This window comes from Pectinophora gossypiella, chromosome 7 (assembly GCF_024362695.1).
Source record: "Pectinophora gossypiella chromosome 7, ilPecGoss1.1, whole genome shotgun sequence".
In the NCBI taxonomy this organism is placed as follows: domain Eukaryota; kingdom Metazoa; phylum Arthropoda; class Insecta; order Lepidoptera; family Gelechiidae; genus Pectinophora; species Pectinophora gossypiella.
In genome coordinates this window covers 10,801,113-10,820,990 of record NC_065410.1, presented here as the reverse complement: position 1 = coordinate 10,820,990, position 19,878 = coordinate 10,801,113, and the positions used below count along the sequence as shown (strand labels likewise).

General features: G+C 36.5%; 2 protein-coding genes across 2 annotated transcripts in view; both read left to right on the top strand.

The window, feature by feature from the left end:
* The window catches only part of LOC126368399 (ATP-binding cassette sub-family G member 1), a 51,203-nt gene extending 40,286 nt beyond the window's left edge, over window positions 1-10,917 (top strand). Inside the window, exons 7-13 of the mRNA XM_050012369.1 lie at window positions 2,175-2,315; window positions 3,083-3,231; window positions 3,971-4,139; window positions 5,863-5,963; window positions 6,599-6,754; window positions 7,211-7,394; window positions 8,255-10,917. Coding sequence (XP_049868326.1) covers window positions 2,175-2,315; window positions 3,083-3,231; window positions 3,971-4,139; window positions 5,863-5,963; window positions 6,599-6,754; window positions 7,211-7,394; window positions 8,255-8,409 — 1,055 coding nt within the window. The 3' untranslated portion in view covers window positions 8,410-10,917. The remainder of the gene's footprint in view (window positions 1-2,174; window positions 2,316-3,082; window positions 3,232-3,970; window positions 4,140-5,862; window positions 5,964-6,598; window positions 6,755-7,210; window positions 7,395-8,254) is intronic.
* Window positions 10,918-14,861: 3,944 nt separating this feature from the next.
* The window catches only part of LOC126368400 (ATP-binding cassette sub-family G member 1-like), a 41,181-nt gene continuing 36,164 nt past the window's right edge, over window positions 14,862-19,878 (top strand). The window contains exon 1 of the mRNA XM_050012371.1: window positions 14,862-15,157. Within this exon, the coding sequence (XP_049868328.1) occupies window positions 15,037-15,157 (121 nt within the window). The 5' untranslated portion in view covers window positions 14,862-15,036. The remainder of the gene's footprint in view (window positions 15,158-19,878) is intronic.

The following is a 19,878-nucleotide window of genomic DNA, read 5'->3' as shown; positions in this document are numbered from 1 at the left end:
TATTAGCGTACCTTTTAAAAATAGCTAACCTTAGGACATAGCTACAAATTAATATTTTCTGACCTGCAGGTTAACTACTGAATACTGTATTCCTTTCAAAGAAGCCTATAAATTATGTAAAAATCATAAAAGGAAGTACAAAGTACTGTATTTATTTTTATTGATTTTACATAATATGTCAAAAACTAGTTAAAGGTAAAACAATTTTATAGCTTATAGCTTTTATAATAGTTTTTATTATTAATATAATTCTATTAAACTCTTAAGTAATATAATAAAATAATTATTGTAGGTATGTATGTGTAGTATTATGTGATAAAAGTAATAATACGACATATATCAGGATAAATTTCATTTCATTTAATTATTTACCTATCTTACAGTCTTTAAATAATCACGAATCAACAAAATTTGGAGCAACACGAGATTCTTAGAATCAAGATCAGTACACTACGGCCCGAAACTGCTGGCGGAAGCGAGTTATATAACTGTAAACTAGGTAAAAGCACTAAGGCTGCGCTTAAAGAATCGTAGCGGAGGCGAATTTGGACAATAACAAAGTCTAATATAATGGATGTACCTACTATTTACCAAGGAGTATGTTGCCGTTACATGAGCCATAAACGACTACATACTCAGGGTTTATGAGGTCAGTTATATTTGATGTCACAACCCACACGAGCGTAGAAGATGTTACCTAAGTAGGATTAGTAGAAAGTAATTAGCTCCTAAAAGTAATTGTAGCTAGAGAAATATCCCGATAGAAAAGTATGAGGGATGAAACCGTTACTGAAAAATACAATTTCTGCTGTAACATTTAATCACAAGTAATTTCCCAACTTGATACAATGCAACTCGATAACTACTTCCTATTCAACATAAACCCACTGATAAGTTCAACTGTACAGAAATAAAATGCAATGTTGACTGAACACTGCACTTCGCGTTTTTTTTTTATCTTATTATTGTCGTATGTAGTGAGCCAGCGCGCATATTAATTTTGGCATTAAGTAATGCTATTTTTAAATTTTCTTATACAGTGATTCATTCTGTATTTAAATTACAAAATTACAAAAAAGAATGATTATATTTGGCATTTCATCTGATTATTTTGATTGTTTTCCTTGTACGGTGTTTCCGCTTCCACTTTGGTTTACAACTCCGCGGGTTTATATATTGTGTAATAGCGATTATAGGTTATGGGTCTTGTAGAACAGTGCTATAAAAAGATGTGAGTACTAAAGATCTCACTATTGTTTGCAGTTATGAGATAACTAGGTGGCGTTTGAAAACATGTCACGAAGGCGCCAATGAGTTTTCCAACGACAAATATGTCTACAGCGCTCTACAAAATGTTCGTTATGAATTATTAATTGATGGTGTCTGTATTATTTAATGTTATATTCATGCTAAACATTTCGATGTTTATATATGGAGAGTAATATAAATTCTGAAAACTTTACAGCATGTTAGGTCAAGTAGGTACTTTAGACTATAAGGTTTTAAAAGAATTTTGAGCCTTAAAGACCGTATAATATTATGTTCTATTTGTCTCGATTGTTATATACAATTTGGACACATAAATAGGGTACCTCGAAGGTTCGCACTTGATAAAAATATGAAGACAACATGCCTGAGGGTGTTTGCTTAGATGGGTGCGAACCTTGGCTTGCGCGTCGCCGCGTGGCGTCGTCTGAAAGGATTGTATTTATAGAATAGAAATTGTTTTTAGCAAGAAGAAAGAAAGAAACGTTTGTTAAGGGACACCACAGAACAGATAAAAAACAAAGCACGGAATAACATATAACTTACAATCAAAACACGTAAAAAAACCAAGAAAAAGACACACAATAAAATCACTTAACATTTTCACAAAGCAATTACAAATAAGCCTGTTGTTCGTCGACATGATTGTAAGGTGGTGATGGACGCCATGAAATATAAGGGCCTTACTCAGCACAAGTCGCGGCGTGAACCACGAACCTGGTATTACGTGAACCCTGATGGGTGAGGCACGAACGTCGTGTTCCATAAGTATGCGTTAATAGTGTACAGACAAATATTTGTGACAAGTGGCGTGGAGCGGACTCTTCACGCTGTAAGCATTATTGTAGATATATATGTGTATAAAAAATCGAACACATTTTCACAGTGCAATTTACTTTTTGTTCCAGTAATGGAAGTGGCGTCGGGAGAGTACGACGTGGACCTGGTGAAAGCAGCTAAGACCATGCTGCGGTTCAAACCGGAGCCCCCAGCCACCGGCAGCTATGATGACAACGTGCCGACTATTCCGGCACTGCCCAGCCCTATGGGTAACAATATATTGTTTTTTTTTTTAAATATATTTATAAAACTAAATAGTATGTTTAATAATCCTGCTGGCTGGATTAGAAGCGAATAAAAAATATAGATTTTGCCTTCTCAAGCATGATAATCCCTTATACGTGCGATGGACTAACTATTTAAAAGAAACAGAATCCGAATCAGTATACCAAAAAATATTGGCGTCTTGATTTCGAAAACTGATAGATTTTTATTTATTCAAGTCAAAAAGTATTACTAAGTATTGAATCGTCTTTCATGTTAAGAGGAATTCCAAAAGGCGGCTTATTGTTCTTCATCAATTATTCCTTTAAGCAACCGGCTTACTAACTAGGTGTTAGGTACGGAACAGAGGGATCGCTCTCGTTGATGTCTTTTGTATGAGATGTAAATACATATTATAAAGTTTTTTTTTCATATTTAATCGAATGTTATTCAAACATATTATAACGATGTACATGAGCGCACACACAGAAATGTTGTGACGCACTACACAATACGCCCCGCGCAACCCTAAAAAAACCTACAGTACAAACACTTTACTTGCTAAATCAGCTCACGACTATCTGAATTGGGGTAGTCAGAGGTACATTCATCGCAAGATGAACTAAGTACCCACACGTCACCGAGCTTTCTACTATACCAACGTGATAGATGGTGGGTCGTATCACCGTCTATAACGGTCGAGCCAACTGTGTTAGTGAAAACTGCACTTAAGATGAATAAATAACACTAAAACTAAACTTACTTTTCCCAGACTTTCCGACAGAGTTGAAAATGAAGCCGACGTTAAGCGACTCGAAACACCAAAGAACCTCCTCAAAACACATGTACAACCAGTCAGGGCTCCTGCGACAAACATGGATCTTGCTGTACAGGAACTATTTAATGACCACTAGGAATTATGTAAGTACGCTAGATGGTTCCACCCGTTACGATACATTATGTTACCTACTTTCTTCGCGATAGCATTGGTTCCGCCTGCAGTAAATACCCGGTAAACACCTAAGTCTCCAACAAATCAACCTGGGTAGCCTAGCCAGCTTGACTAGTAGTAAATGGATGCTTTCGTAACAGGGAGGTTATGTGGATTATATAATTATCTCCTCTGTTGTAATAACACAACTTGATCTTAGACCTAAGCCCTTTTAGCACAATTACGATAAGAAACTTTTGAACGTTTGGTATTATATCAGGTGTAACATCAACCTAGCTGTTTGGGGCTGGCGTGAACTTTTTTTTTAAATAAATGTCAATGTAGTGATTTATATTCTCTTTGGAGCCAACGGTTTTAGCACAACATGGGTTTTTGTAATGTTATAAGTATCGTCTTTCAATCAAGAGTTTCATATTAAACATAAAATATGCTATGAACTGCTCCAACCAGTTAATGTTTAAGGATTCCGTATGAAAGTACTTCTATTATTATATAGGTAATTATTAAATTGTATCTTATAAAATATTCTTTTTTTATAAAAACATACATGTAGCACCTTTCTCAAGTCCATAAACAACGTACTTTAGTACGTTTTATGCATTCAATTTAGGTAAATATCGTTCAAAAGTTTTCAGTCATTGCACATTGAGATTTTACTACCCCTACTCGTCCGTAAGTTATTAATAATGTACGGTGTTCTCTTTCCAGTCTCTCTTCATGTACCGAGTGGCATGCCACGTGGTCATCGCGCTCATCTTCGGCTACCTCTACAGCGGGGTGGGCAGCGAAGCCGGGAGCGTTCTCGGCAACTATGTCTACCTCTATGGCTCTATGCTGCTTGTTGTCTACACTGGAAAGATGTCCGTTACACTCTCGTGTAAGTTCCACAGTTATTTTACAAAAGCTACATTGCCAAATTGAAGTAGTCACAGGTACGGTCACAAGTAATCATATGTATACACTTTGCAACCATGTCACATTAACTTTTTTGACAAATTAAACCGTAAGTCTTATTAAATGTCAAATATGATAGACCGACAGGGTTCTAAAGTGGGTACATGATATTGCTCATGACTGTACATCCTTCACATAATAAACTAGCCACACTTTACTTTTTTTTTTGTTAATGCAATATGTCATGACGCGTACCGCTGTCCATAATGGTCGATAGCCAATTATGTACATTAAAATTTATTTTCGTAACGGTTAACCCTCTTTTACCGCTCTTTATGGTAACGCCAGGTAAATCCAATTAAGATTCCATTCGATCAAGAACATGTGCCTTTTGTCAATACAATTTTTATCCGACGGCAAATTGAAAGACTGCAATTTTTAAACTTTATCGTGTAAGAACGTAATTATGCTAGTCATGAGGGATTAACTTGAAAGCTTGCGTGTTGACCTACTACTTATGTTTAAAGTGACGATAAAAAGTCAACTAGGGCCTCATTTAATAGGATGGTAACTCGCATACGTGAAAACTAGCACGTGTGCCAGTTGACACTTACGCCGGAGTTGTGTGGTCGACTCGCACGAAATTCGTGATAGATAGGTATTGAGGTGTCATAGTTTGTTTGTCATTACTATGTACGTTTTAACGACAGATCCGTCGTAATAAATACATACGAATTACTTGTTTAATAATAAAAACTCAAAGGGATTATTGCTGTGCACAGATAGAGAAAATTTGAATATTGACTAGTTGAGTTTGATTGAATCTAAATCATATTCATACACATAATTTATAGGACAATTTTATGAACGCGACTTGGTAATAAACTCATTATAAACATGCATGACTACTTAATTTACTAATTAATTCAATGTTTATATTAATTTATCGTTACCATTAAATGGGATATTTGCTCGGTTGGAAATTAATTAATCATAATTACTTGCATAATGGAAAATACTGTCACTATCTATAGCTATAAAATATATACTATATCAATATAACTTTGTAATAAACATAATTATCTAGTAATCTGTGCTGTGCTGTGTCATAACTCGTGGGACTCTTCATGTAAGGTAATAAATGACACAGGGTACTTATACATGAAACCATATCGATTTGAAGGAAACGTAACATAACTATTTAATCTGGTTATCCACTTTTATTGGATCGCGTGAAGCGATGCCGAAATTTCCACATTTTATTCGAAACAAGCCCACCAAAGTCGCGCCATCAGCAAAAAGTTGCAGTTGACAACAGGGGCCTATTTCGTAAAACTTACAATTGTAAATTACAACGACAATTCGATGTAAATTGTAATGGTGGAATGTGTAATTAGAAACACATTGTAGCTTTATATTAGTAGCGCAACGAACACCAAAGTGTCGTTGTACATAATTTGCAACTGTAAGTTTTATGAAATAGGTTGGTGTCTTCTTGTCTCCTTGGTGTCTTCTTGCGCAACCAACAAGACATTAGGTGAAGTAGCGTTTATACGACTGCATAATGGAGTCTTAGTGAGATAAGGCCCTTACCTTACGTACTTAATTTTGTGGTTTCAAAAATAAGCTTCTAATTCTATAGATTCTTAACCAAACTTTAAAGCTGACCTTTATATTATTATTATATTATTTTTGTTTGTTCACAGTTCCTTTAGAAATGGATATTTTGAAAGGCGAATACTTCAACCGATGGTATAACCTAGGGCCGTACATATTCTCCATATTAGCAGTGGAACTACCATTCCAAGTAAGTATTTAGTTACATGGTTTTATTTTTATTATTTGTTCCTGGAACTTTGGTATCAAATTTCAAAAGAAATGTTTGCTGCCATTCGTCCCTTCTTAGCATGTAAATATATTTTTGCACATCGTCAATCTTGCTATAGGACATTCTTCAGGCACTTACATCCACTTTTATATATCATAAGATAAAAAAATCTTTCCTATACCGCATGTGGTAGCCCAGTTGGTAGAACGCTTGCCTCTTACGTTGTGGTGGCAGGTTCAAATCCCAGCACAGGCCTAAACTAATGTATGTCGAAATTGTTTTCGAATTCATGTTTGGATCATAAATGATACCTAATCACGTGCCCAGCGGTGAAGAAAAACATCGTAAGGAAACCCAGATTCCAGTGAAATGCATTTTCAAAGGTATGTGACCTAACCTGTATTGGGCTGGTTTTCCCTTCGCGGGTTGGAAGGTCAGACAGGCAGTCGCTTCTGTAATAAACCGGTCCTGTCAAATCTTCAAGTTAGGTAAGCGGACCCTGTGAAAAACGGGACAAAGCTAGGGAAATGATGTAATTTCTGGTGGAATAAACTTCTTTTTATTTATTAACTGGGCGTCATTCTTAAAAAGTAACTCCGGTTTCCTCGTTTCAGATGTTATCCTGCGTGTCTTACGTGGTGCTGTCGTACTGGTTGACGGACAACCCACTGGAGCCGACGCGTGCGACGCTGTTCCTCGCCACGGTCGTCGCCACCTCGCTCTGTGCGCAGGCGTGGGGCTACTTCGTCGGGTCCACCACTCCCACCAAGGTAACTACAATACAATACATACATAAAAACAAAAAACATAATAGTTTATTATAAAAGGGCGCCACACACAATAAAAGACAATTACATCATATCACAATATATCCAATTTCCACTAAACAATTACAAAAAAAAAGCAAGACGGATGTTTGTTTGGATGTTCGGAAATATTTTTTCTACCTACGGAACTCTTATCTTGTAATCTCTTTTAGAATTTAGTTACATCATACCTACCTACAATGCTACATAATATATGATAGGTAAATACCTACTATCGCTTCAGAACTAAAGACGCAAGAATCACACTTATAAATGAAACACCTCAAAGAAAAATCGAAGCACAATAGCGTCAAGTCGAAGCAAAGTACCCAACAAGCCAACAGCAATGTTTATTATTTGAAATGCCACACGATCATAAATTATGATGATACTAACTTACCATACAATGTTCCATTCCAGATCGCAGTGTTCCTAGGCCCGGTTGTAGCGTGCCTGTTCTCTGTATTCGGGTTCTGCCTAGCCCTGAGAGATACTCCGTACGGCTTCCGATGGCTACACCACATCTCCTACTTCCGAGCTGGCTTCCACGTAGCCGTGCACTCTGTCTATGGCTTCAATCGGACCAAGATTCATTGCTCTAAAGGTAATATGAGCTGTATTAACCTTTATTTTTAATGTTATCAGTCTACCTTTCATATATTCCGTAGTTCGACATTGATGCCGATTCGGACAAGCACCAACTTAGTGTTAACTATTTTGACAACTCTAAAACTAGCTCTATCTCTTTCTTGCGCTTATTGTAAGTAAAGGACGGCACTAACCTACATAAATAGCCTATATACGTCCCACTGCTGGGCACAGGCCTCCTCTCAATCAACCGGTGAGGGTATGGAGCATACTCCACCACGCTGCTCCACTGCGGGTTAGTGGAGGTGTTTTTACGGCTAATAGCCGGGACCAACGGCTTAACGTGCCCTCCGAAGCACGGAATCATCCTACTTTTTCGGACAATCAGGTGATTCAAGCCTGAAAAGTCCTTACCAAACAAAGGACAGTCTCACAAAGTGATTTCGAGAATGTCCCCATCGGGAATCGAACCCGAACCTCCAGATCGTGAGCCTAACGCTCTTACCACTAGACCACGGAGGCTGTTACTAACCTAAGAACTGTCAAATTAAAATTCGGTAAGTTTGTGCCCTCTCCTGTCATGTCATAGAAAAATGTGACAAAATGTCGCTCATACCATTTCATTTATCTTTATTAAAATTCTTAATTAAATAAGTTAAATAGAAAAAAAAACGTTTTTTGTTACCTTTATATCTATCTTTATTTAGTAATCGAAATTTCATTATTTATGTTTGACCCAGGATATTATTCCTTATTCTATGCCTAGGAAACTACCCAAATGGAATATCGTCAAACAAATTTATGAACGAATATAGTAGATGACCTTTCGGTATAAAAATGCCGTCGAATAAACCGTATACTAAATTATTCTTCCAGAATACTGCCACTACAGTACACCAAGCAAATTCCTTGTCGAGATGGACATGGCAGAGATCGACGTTGGAGGCAATATGGCGCTCGTCCTGTCTACCACGGTCCTGATGCACCTCCTCACATGCGCCGCTCTGTGGTACCGACTTAATAAGAGATAGTTAGCTGAGACCACAAGATACTTTTTCTTAGTCTACATAGGCCAACAGTCTGTACTAAGTTGTCGCTAGAAAATTGTGTTCCAAATTCAAATTAAGTACTTACTTACAATGCTATTCCGTTTATATAAATCACGTATGTCAGCAGAAAACAAGTTCCAAATATACGCTTCGCTGCCAAGAAATTACTAAGGGTCTCTTCATCAACGGAATACGTTATAATATGACTTTACTTTGTAAATAAAAGATTTTCCTATATTTTATTTCAAGTATCTTTTGGAGAATATCTTTATAACTTTGTGATTTATTTATAGTACTTAATGATATTTTATACGATTAGGTATTTAATTTTGTTTGTACCACTGAAGTACCTAAACATTTTTCTAGCGGCACAACTATCTCTTTCTCTAGAAAGAGAAAGAGAGAGAGATAGGTTTGGTGCTTTTTACTTAGTTTGAATTATAAAATATTATTTAACAATGTTGAATGGGACTGTAGATATTAGTGCGACTGATCTGTGCACAGTGGTTTATTTAAACTTGTTTAAAAATTTTCAATTCTGGTTCCCTAGAGAATAAGCTCGACAATACAATACACGTCAGGTTCTTCATCAGATTCCCGAACCTGGGAACATGATTCAGCTATAAATAGACATTCGCTTATTAATAAAATCTATGGTACGAACGCGTTTCGATAGTCGATTGAGCATCTATCGATAATACTTGACTTGTGTTAGTGAAGTAAATGAGTTCGAATTCTCCTGGTATAGACACATGTTATTATTATTATTGAGGCTTACTTTGTGATATAAAATATCAAATATATGAAGCAAAGATTAAAGATATAATATATAATAAAAGATATATAAGCAAAGATTGGCGCTATAATAATGTATAATAATTATTATTGACCATCGTCCAGTAATATTACTAAATCGACCACTATTTATAGCGCTCAAGTATATCACATACCATATTATGTTGCAAAAGTCCATATGTTAAAAATAAGAATGTTGTCATATTCGATAAGGTAAAGTATTAGCCAGACAACTTCTGAAAACAGAAGCAAAAGCAATAGCGTGTGTTCAACCGAGTTAGTTTTAAGTTATTTATTTCAATAAAATCATGATTTTATTAAATGGGCAAGAAAGTGTAAATGGAATGGATACACCTTTAGTAATGAGAATGCATACAGGGCCTAATAATAATACCATTAGAACAAAAGATTTGGTGAAATTTACTAATTACATACAAACGTACAAAATACTTTACATAACATAACATAAACAGCCTATATACGTCCCACTGCTTGGCACAGACCTTACCTCAATCAACCGGAGCATACTCCACCACGCTGTTCCACTTTACCAAAAATCAATTTACTTACAGTTCTAAGAGATGCTTATCTAGATACATGACAATTGGCGAATTTATCGCTTAAAGATATGTGTCAGACAACAATAAGGCGAGGAAGTACATTTTAACAGACGACGGAAAAATCAGTTCATATAAATAGTTAAGTAAGTAGCTTATTTTTCGACTAAGTTTAAGGAATCATCTCGTATCATTTAACTTAAAGTAGTATTATTAATAAAGGTGTAGGAAAAAAATTATCGTGGACTTAGCACACATTTTATGCTAGTTAATATGCCTCTATATTACTATTTTAATAGACATAGCTATATACACTTATTACTATTGGACCAAAGGAAACTATTTATATATTCTATAACTTACTCTTTACTTTATATATTAAATGCAAAGTGCGTTCTATTTTAGTAATTCCAGTGAACGAAGTTTATAAAGGTAAAATATATACTAATACTGGTAATATATTACTTATAATTATAAAAATAACATGACAGAATATATTTTATAAAATATTATATTTAAGTAAGGCTATTTAGATGAATGTTTCATATTATATTTAAGTGTGTATAATTATTATTATTGATTGACTTGCCAAGAATAGCTAATGACGACAGAAATGTAGTAATATATTTATTTCTAAAACACAAGAACAAGTGCAACTATAAAATGTAAACTATGAAATGGCTGGTCCGTTTTGAAGCTGGCTGGTTTAGTTACCAGCTTGAAGGCAGAAAATACTGAAGGTGAATTAATATAGTTATCAACATTTTTCTTCGAACTACTTTTATCGTGTGGGTTGTGAGGTGGAGTGCCAACCTCATCAGCCTTGGTGTCAGGGTTACTATTGAGCCGCCAAAAGCCGCTAACATGACTCTTTGAACTATTATTTTTGTAGACCATTGAATCCCATTCTTAAGGTATTTATATATACAATTCGATTATTTGTTATCTTTCAAAATTGGGTTTAATTCGTTTTCTAAGCGCGTGGCTATTTGCTGATAAAACATTTTTTATAGCCGGAACATGCAAGCTATCAACGCTATCATTGTGATATCAATATTAATTCCTAGTATATAAGACGACTAGTAAATAAAATTAGATATAAAAGATTTTGATGACGTATTAAAACAATTTCTTACGATTTGCTTTTTTTTATCTTCTTCCTTTGTACATATTTCATTATGAATGTTTCAGGTTTAAAAAATGCTTCCGCAAGTAACAAGTACCTAATAAAGAAAAAATACCCTACAGATAGTTTTCAAAGGGTTTTCAATTAGCGTAGAAACAATTTATCTATGCTTTACTCGTATCTACTGTTCTAGTATTCAATTTAAAAGCATAATAAATGATAATTATGATCGAGGGTACCTACTGATGTACCTTTATATAACAATATACATTACTCATATAACAAACGCTGTTTGAATCATCTGATAAAGATGTATAGGCCTGAGCTGATGATGATATAACAAACCATTGATGTATTTAACAAACTATTGAATGAAAGCGACGAATATTAGGTAGATGACAACCTAGATATATTTACTTTTTAGGCACAAATTGTCAAAACATGTCTGAAATTTGAAATTTAAATGAAGTAGTAATGACGTCGCGTCGTCAAATGTCGAACTTTTGGTTGCGTCAAAGACCAAGTGGTCCTTGAGTTGCATGGTTGCATGCATAGAACAACACGGACCTCCCTATGGTCGCATGCGACGAACGTGGCCTGTGTTGCTCTATGGGTCGCGCCGTAACGAAGTTGTCTTAGTTTGGGAAAATAGGGTAATATATCAGAAACCAAAAAGAACAAAAATCACTACCTTTTACAGAAAAAAATACACATTGATTCTCAATATCTAAAAAAAATTGAAAGCAAGTAATTTAATGGATTATCATGAGATAAAAATATTGTATCGTACGATACTCAAATACAACGCGTAACTACAAGTAAGTAGGTATCTACCCTAAGTTTTGGGTACCTAAATGGATTCTTAACTGCCTTTTTTGACGTAATAGCGAAGTCATCAGCTGATAACAGTCCATCGCAACACATACGCAGGTATCAGCGATTTTTCCTATCCGTTGTATGTAGGCTTAGCTTTTGCAACATTTTTAAAAATATTATATTACAGTATGACGTCGTCGGGTTTTTTAGATATGAGTAGCCCAGTAGGTTTCGGACAAAAGTATCGAAGTTACAATCTACAATCCAAGTCTAAGACGTTTATGCGCAATAAATAGACGAAAAAAATATATTCCGACCTTATGGAGAGTTTTGCCACCTGACAGAGAGCAGCAGTAACTGTCAGTACTATTCAGAGGCGGAGGACAGGAGTCCTAGTATGGCTTTGTAATAGACTACTCTGGGCGCTATATACCACTTGCGTCAGACAGAGTACTGCGGGGCGGAAGGCAAGAGGGAAACCACTGCCCTATTTTTCCCTAAAAAGTAGCATGGATAATGCTGCACCGACAAGAGCGTGGCTCTTAAATTGATGATGATGGAGAGTTTTGGCCAAGGAAGTTTTATTCCGGACATGTAGTTTGTTCCGGCGATAGAGCTCTTTCAACTATAGACACTACCTACAGTTGAAAGAACGTTCGACTCTCACTGTTAGGTCGCAGGTTCAAAATCCAGCACGGACCTAAACCAATGATTTTTTTAAATTATTTTTCGAATGAACGTTTGGATTATAAATGATTATGGCGTGCTTAACAGTGAACGAAAACATCGTGAAGAAACCACTTTCTGAGTAATGAGTTTCGGAGATACGTGACCATAACCTGCTTCCCTTCGCTGGTTGGAAGGTCAGACGCTTGTCTACGCGTCTGTGTTGGAGATACTGCCTAGAAGCTTCTGTCATAAACCAGACCTGTCAAATCTTCAGGGTAGGTAAGCTTCGTGAAAACCAAGAGATAATGAAGTAGTTACTAGGCTAAAGGTCAAAGAGAAATTATAAAATGGTAAATTATGAAATAATCTTTAAATGGAAGTTAGCAAAGATGATTAAAAATCAATCTCATTTTAATTTTTGATTGATTTACGTAACAAATAGTACGTTTGTCCACGTTTATTGATTACGACATGGGTGTGTATTTTTATACAAATCCCATTTAAAATATTTTGACGTTTAAAGTAAAGTAGGAAAGTGAGAATACTATGGAAGGATAATGAATGGGAATTTGATTGTTTATGGTATGAAATGAGGATGGTTAAAGAATGGGACGTAAGGCAGTTTTAAAAAGTAAGATAAGTCTGATGCGATGTCGGTCGGGTTAGAGGATTTTGTTTGTTAAAATATAAGGAGTAAAGATATTTAAAATATCCCGTGTTATTTCTATATCCCACGTGTATATTTGTCTGGGTTGTCCTTTTGCCTGTTAAAACTGGACCTGTCAAATCTTCAGGTTAGGTAAACGGACCATGTGAAAAGCGGGATAATTCTAGGGAGATGATGATGTCATGCTTTTGCCTATACCGGACAATAGTAATTTCTTCTAGTAGTAATGACGTCCAACCGTTCTGACGTCAGAGACTGTTGGCTAAAAGCGCTACACGCCTGGCAACTATCTAAAGGTTGATAATCATTCAAGAACGCTTTAAAAAATATCAGATTAGATACAATAATTAGGTGCTTACTCCTTAATTACATTGTAATTATCTAATCTTTCCTTTTGTTGCGTTAACGACCGTTGAATTAAATTGTACTTCTATTGCTCACTCTTTACAATGTTGCAGTACAAAATCTGTCTGTTTCAAATTGGTTATTACCAGATTTTCTTCTTTTGTGTGGATTGTGAGGTCTATGACCGACCTCCTCAACCCTGATACCTGCCTCTGTGGTCCAGTGGTTGAGCGTTGGGCTCACGATCCGGAGGCTCGGGTTCGAATCCCGGTGGGGACATATCACAAAAATCACTTTGTGATCCCTAGTTTGGTGAGGACATTACAGGCTGATCACCTGATTGTCCGAAAGTAAGATGATCCGTGCTTTGAAAGGCACGTTAAGCCGTTGGTCCCGGTTACTGATGTAAGTGAGTAATCGTTAACATGAGCCATGTCAGGGGCATTTGGCGGCTTAATCATAACCCTGACACCAGGGTTGATGAGGCCGCTATTCCACCTCACAACCTCACACAATAAGAAGATCAACCCTGGTGTCAGCCATAGGCCCCTGACATGGCTCATGTAACTACTATACTTATACTTAAGTAAATTGTAGCCGGGACCGGTTGCTTAACGTGCCCTCCGAAGCATCAGGTGATCAGCCTGCAATGTCAAATTTCACGCCGCGTTGGCGCTTCTGCACTGTAAAGTCGTGAAATGTAAATAAATAAATTATTTTTTTTTTAAATGTTCTAACCAAACTACGGGTCACAAATTGGTTTTTGAGACTGGACCACGGAGACCGTTATTTTGCCAACATAGAATAATACTGTCTACCTTGGGAATATACCCACTCATCCAACCACTATTTTCTCGGTACAAATTCTGGCTAAGTCCCTACCTATAAATATACCTACCATAATATGCTACTTTCACACAGAATTGTCTCTACCAACTGTCTAATTTCCTAATTCTAATGGGCAGGTAACTTAGTTTAAGCTTTCCAATTTATTAATTTGTTTAAATATTACGAAAATCTACACTATCAACTTCAACAAAGACATGTTTAGTAGGTACCTACTTACTATTATAATTCACGCAAGCAGATTTCTTATCAGAATAATAACTAAAAATCGAAACTACTCTACCAAAATCTGCCTCTACCAACAAATCACGGCCAAATATTAGTAGTAGGCTAACTTAACTGGCAACGCAGTTAGGATCGATTGTATGACGAACAGGAAAGATTAAGAAAGCGGATGTTACTCTATTAGCTTTACCTCATTAACTGATAAGGGAGGTAAAGAAACTCTGGAGTCTGTTAAACTCGCAGCGAAAACATTGACTTCCCTTCTACAAGGGCCGTCGGTGCAGCATAGTAGCGTTGCCGAAGAATCTGGCGATGCAGCAATCAGCTGGGCCGCGGCTGGCCTGTCAGGAGGGGAGAACGACCGATAAACAACCAGTCGAGACTCTTGCGCAGCGCGCCGCGCAGTCCGCCGCCAACTCTCGCCGCGTCTGGGCGTCACGCAACTGACGCGTCCAACGCTCTTTGTTTACGTACGCGACGATCCTTTGTGCTTTTTCACTCCGCAATGGAAACCCTAACCCACCCTGTGTTCAAGTTCTAAGTGCAAGTGACAGTTTTAGATCATGGCCAGTGACAGTCAGTCAGAGTCCCAGGAGACCACGTCCACTTCCCTGGTAGAAGACTCTCTCAACATCTCCTTCGAAGATATTAACTACACAGTGCGACATGGCATTCTGGCCGGAGGTGAGCGAACCTTGGCAATACAAGCCTTTGTTTACAACAGCTGAGATAATGTTTATACACGTGCCATGTTTGTAAATTTAAATTCATTAATATCATATTGCAGCTAGAGTGTCGCTGCTACTTTATCGGCCGTCATTATCATACGTTCAATGATAAAGGCGAAATAGTGTTATACTATAATAAAATACCTACCTACCTACTTCACTAGAAGTAGGTACCTATCATTAATTACGCAATGAACGTGTTAAAGTACTGTATTCTTCATTTATTATGTAATTTACTAGCTGTATATGAGTAGAGTGTAAGCTTAGTACTAAACCTATTCATGTTTTTAGCTTGTAGGTACTTCCGCCTGTGTCACAACAAATTATTGAACTACTATCATTAAAATACAAATAAATTAAGAACTAGCACATTCTGGCGTAATATGAATTGACTTTTAACAGTAAAGTCATTGCTAACATCAATAAAAACAACAATATTTGCTGCTAGTATTACGTGACCTACTTCTAGGGATGTAGTTAGTACCTACTTATATAACGGCCACAGTGGTCGAGTGGTTGAGCTTTAGGCTCACGATCCGGAGGTCCCGGGTGCGAATCCCGGTGGGGGATGTATCAGAAAAAACACTTTGATATACCTAGTTTGGTCCTAACCAAACACAATCGGACAATTAAGATGATCCGTGCTTCGGAAGCTACCTTAAGCCGTTGGTCCCGGTTACTATTTACTTATGTAAGTAAGTAGTCGTTACATGAGCCATGCCAGGGACTTTAGGCGACTCACTAACAACCCTGACACCAGGGTTGATGAGGTTGGTAATCCACCTCACAACCCACTGATAGAGGAATAAGAAGAATACTTTTGATAATGTTTAATTATATACTATAAATTGTTTAGATTGGCTTAAGTACTTTTGACATAAAACGACAACTTAAAGTCTACTGACTTTACATATTATAAATATGACTAAAAAAATAATGTGTGCAAAACATGCAAGATAAAATATTTAATACCTACGTACTTAAGGGACAACAATGCCACAACAGTAACATAAAATGGAAATAATTACGTGTGTTCAGAGGTCAACTTGCTTCGGACAAGTAGTTAATGCTAAATTTACTATAAGTCACGTAAAGAAGAGCAGCTTAAGAGTTCAAATAACAAAGTAGATTTTTCTTACACACGGACAGACGATACATAATAGTAAACATATGGTTTCATTTGCCTAATGATAACAATTAAAAATAGCACAAATTACGCACACTTCATAATAATTGCTAGTTTACAAATGCGTATCATATAAAAACTGTCGTAAAACTCGACTAACAGATTAAGTTCAATCCAACACGAAGACAATTACAGCAGCGAGTATTTTAAAATTTAATTATTTAATTGTGTATACCTCTTTTGATGTAATTTGGTTTACGTGGAAGCTTGTAATTGGCCTCGATCTAGCTTATCTTTGTACTTATTTATTTAGCTTTCCTAAATAAATATATAAATACACACTTAAGTACATCGTTAGTAATAACTAGAAACTATTTATTAATAAACGTATATCGAACGAAACGTACATAATGGTCCCACATATTAGGTACAATTACTCCTACATGATCATAAGTCACATAACATAGTGTACATATATCTAAGAGACATTTAGACACTTTTCAGTCAGTCCTGCTTTTGACATCTTAAGATTAACTTATCATCTCATACATAAACTTGCATAATGTCAGGGTATCAATCCGTCACCGCCAATAATGAGGCCATATAGTTATAAAAAAAAAATTCAGACAGATGCCCATATTTATTAGTATTACAAAAACTTAAAAAAAACTTAAAAAACTATGTTAGTAGTGACAAAACAAAACAAAATTTAATTTAAATATTTACCAGGCCCGCCTGATGCACTAGGCACATGCATATGTGCATGTACCCAGTGCATCATAAGCGGACAATCTGGCTTATCGCTAATTACCTTTAGGATGGTGTTAGCGCTGGCACGCACTCTATGCATAAGTGAGAAGACACGCTTGCGCAAGACTGCTTGAAAGCCATCCGTGTGAGCTTGCGCAAACATGCCCGACGCGCTACAAAAACGTGGCAGCCCCAACATCACCCTGAAGGCATTGTTGTATTGTAGTTATCATCGAAGCTTTCCCGGAATGGTAAACGCCATGGAACATTTTAAGTTATCCGTGTCGTTGGCTATCTAAAGAATTTATATTAGGTTCCTACTCGTATATTTAGAAATTGGGTCGTGTACTAGGCTCAAGATAAATTATAAAATTCTGATTAATAAATAAAGACAGATCTAAAACTAACGAAAAACCTTATTCAAGACTCAATCAAGAGCAACATAATTATAAGTCCGACATTTTATCACCTTTTCTATGACATCACAGTGTGCTTTTTCATACAAATTCCATAGTAATTTCGTGTTTTGAGATTTAGTAAAAAATCAGAAATCAGAAATCAGAATCATTTATTCAACGTAATTATCATGGATAAACTTGTTGAAGGTCAATGTAACATTTTTGAATTTACGTCATTTCGCAAGGTGTTATGGCTGAGGAGAAGAAATGACAAGAAACTGCAACAGCAACACATCTTTTAAAAACCAATGAGGATATACATTACAAGTTATTTAATAACTAGAGGAACACATTCAATACCAGACATTTTTATCATTTAGGTAGTCATTAATCTTATAATAAGCTTTTTTACATAAAGTAAGCTTCACGTGAGCTTTAAATTTATTTTCTGACAAATTTAAAATATTATCTGGTATTTTATTGTAAAAACGTATAACCCCAAAAAAGATGAATTTAATTTACTTAATCTAGAATTTTGAATAGCAATTTTATGTTTATTTCTTGTATTGTAAGTATGCCTTTCACAGTTTCTCGGAAGGAGAGATAAGTTTTTACGTACATACATAATGTTTTCATATATATATTGACTTGCGACCGTCAGTATAAAAAATAATAAAATAATAAAAAGTAACTGATTTGACCAGTTTGAAACTAGCCTATTTATATAGAGGAGGTATATTCATTGGAAGTTCTAAAGTTCACCAATATTTGATATTGGATGGTCTACATGCGTAATATAAATAATATACCAGTATATTGGCCAACTATTGTCAGGCTAAATAGGTTAGAGTGCAGATAACATCGCAGCTGCCTGCCAGTTGAATCACTCGTGCCACTGAACTCGAATAATGCACGCAGATGTTTTGTGTATCGGCTTTTCTCACAACTATATATCGAAATATATCTGACTATGTATATACACCCTCCTCCCCCGCCTCTTTATGTGTCATCATCATCATCATCAGCCCATTAACGTCCCCACTGCTGGGGCACGGGCCTTCCCTATGGATGGATAGGGAGATCGGGCCTTAAACCATCACGCGGGCCCAGTGCGGATTGATGGTTATTAACGACTGCTAATGCAGCCGGGACCAACGGTTTAACGTGCCTCCCGAAGCACGGAGAAGCTCGAAATGAAAACTTTTTTTTTGTTGTCACCCATCCTATGACCGGCCTTTGCGAAAGTGGCTTAACTTCAACAATCGCAGACCGAACGCGTTTACCACTGCGCCACCGAGCTCCTCCTGCCTTTATGTGTGTCCCCTATTATATGGGACCTAATCATAGAGCTTGCGAGGGTTTGGTGTACCTTATTATTGCACCCCAGCCTCCTATGTTATTACATTGTTGTCTCTATTATGGTTACTCTGACACCAAGATTGATAAGGTCAGTCATTGATCTCACGTCCCACACACAAGAGAAGAACACGGCACGGCAGTGCCCCGTCAAGACGAGCAAATATATCTGACCGCTTACGAGTATATTCAGCTAACGCATGATGTACTAACTACCCACGTTTTACGGACACGTGTCGCGGTCTGAACTGATTCAGATTGACTAACATTATTTTCATTATCAGGGCCCAAACCGCTAGGGAAAGAAAAAGGTACATTTTTCCAAAGCTACCCGTTGCAAGCACTAAAAATCTTTTTTAGAAATTCAATCCCTAAGTGAATCATTTCCACATAACATCGATAGCAACAACTATACATTTATTTAGCAGAATTTAATTTCTAGTATTATCTTCAAAGAAAATAGATAAGCTCCATGCGTAGCGGAAATGGATACAAGCCTTCATTAAATCCCTTCGTACTACTTATCGTAATTGAAAGTCTTAGATACCTACATTTCATTTCCTGTGTAACGTGACGGGTTAATTATGTTGGTAACTTGTAACCGTAATAGTATACAATCAAAATAAGCGTACGAAGACACTTATAGAGTCAAGCCTTAACTGGCCATAGGGCAGCTCGGGCAAATGCCCGATGGGCCGTACGGCGCCAACCAGCTAGTCTGCCTGCTAGCTCATTTGACCATCGACTATTCTGTTATAATTATTTTGTTTAATAGATACACAAACAGACAATAGGCAACTCATAAAAGAGAGTACCGATCTAATCTAATATCATAATTAAACACATAATAACGGGTTCTTAACGGTTCATCAGTCATCCCGTGATCATGGCACTTGCAACAGTGTCGAAATATCGGGAGTCTCATATCCCTGCTTTAAACGCGGCTAGAACCCGTTAGTATGTGTTTTAATTATGATAATAACCGCGTAAACTTAAAACAATCTATAATCTAATATCCTCAATAGTGTACACAACATAATTAGGTAA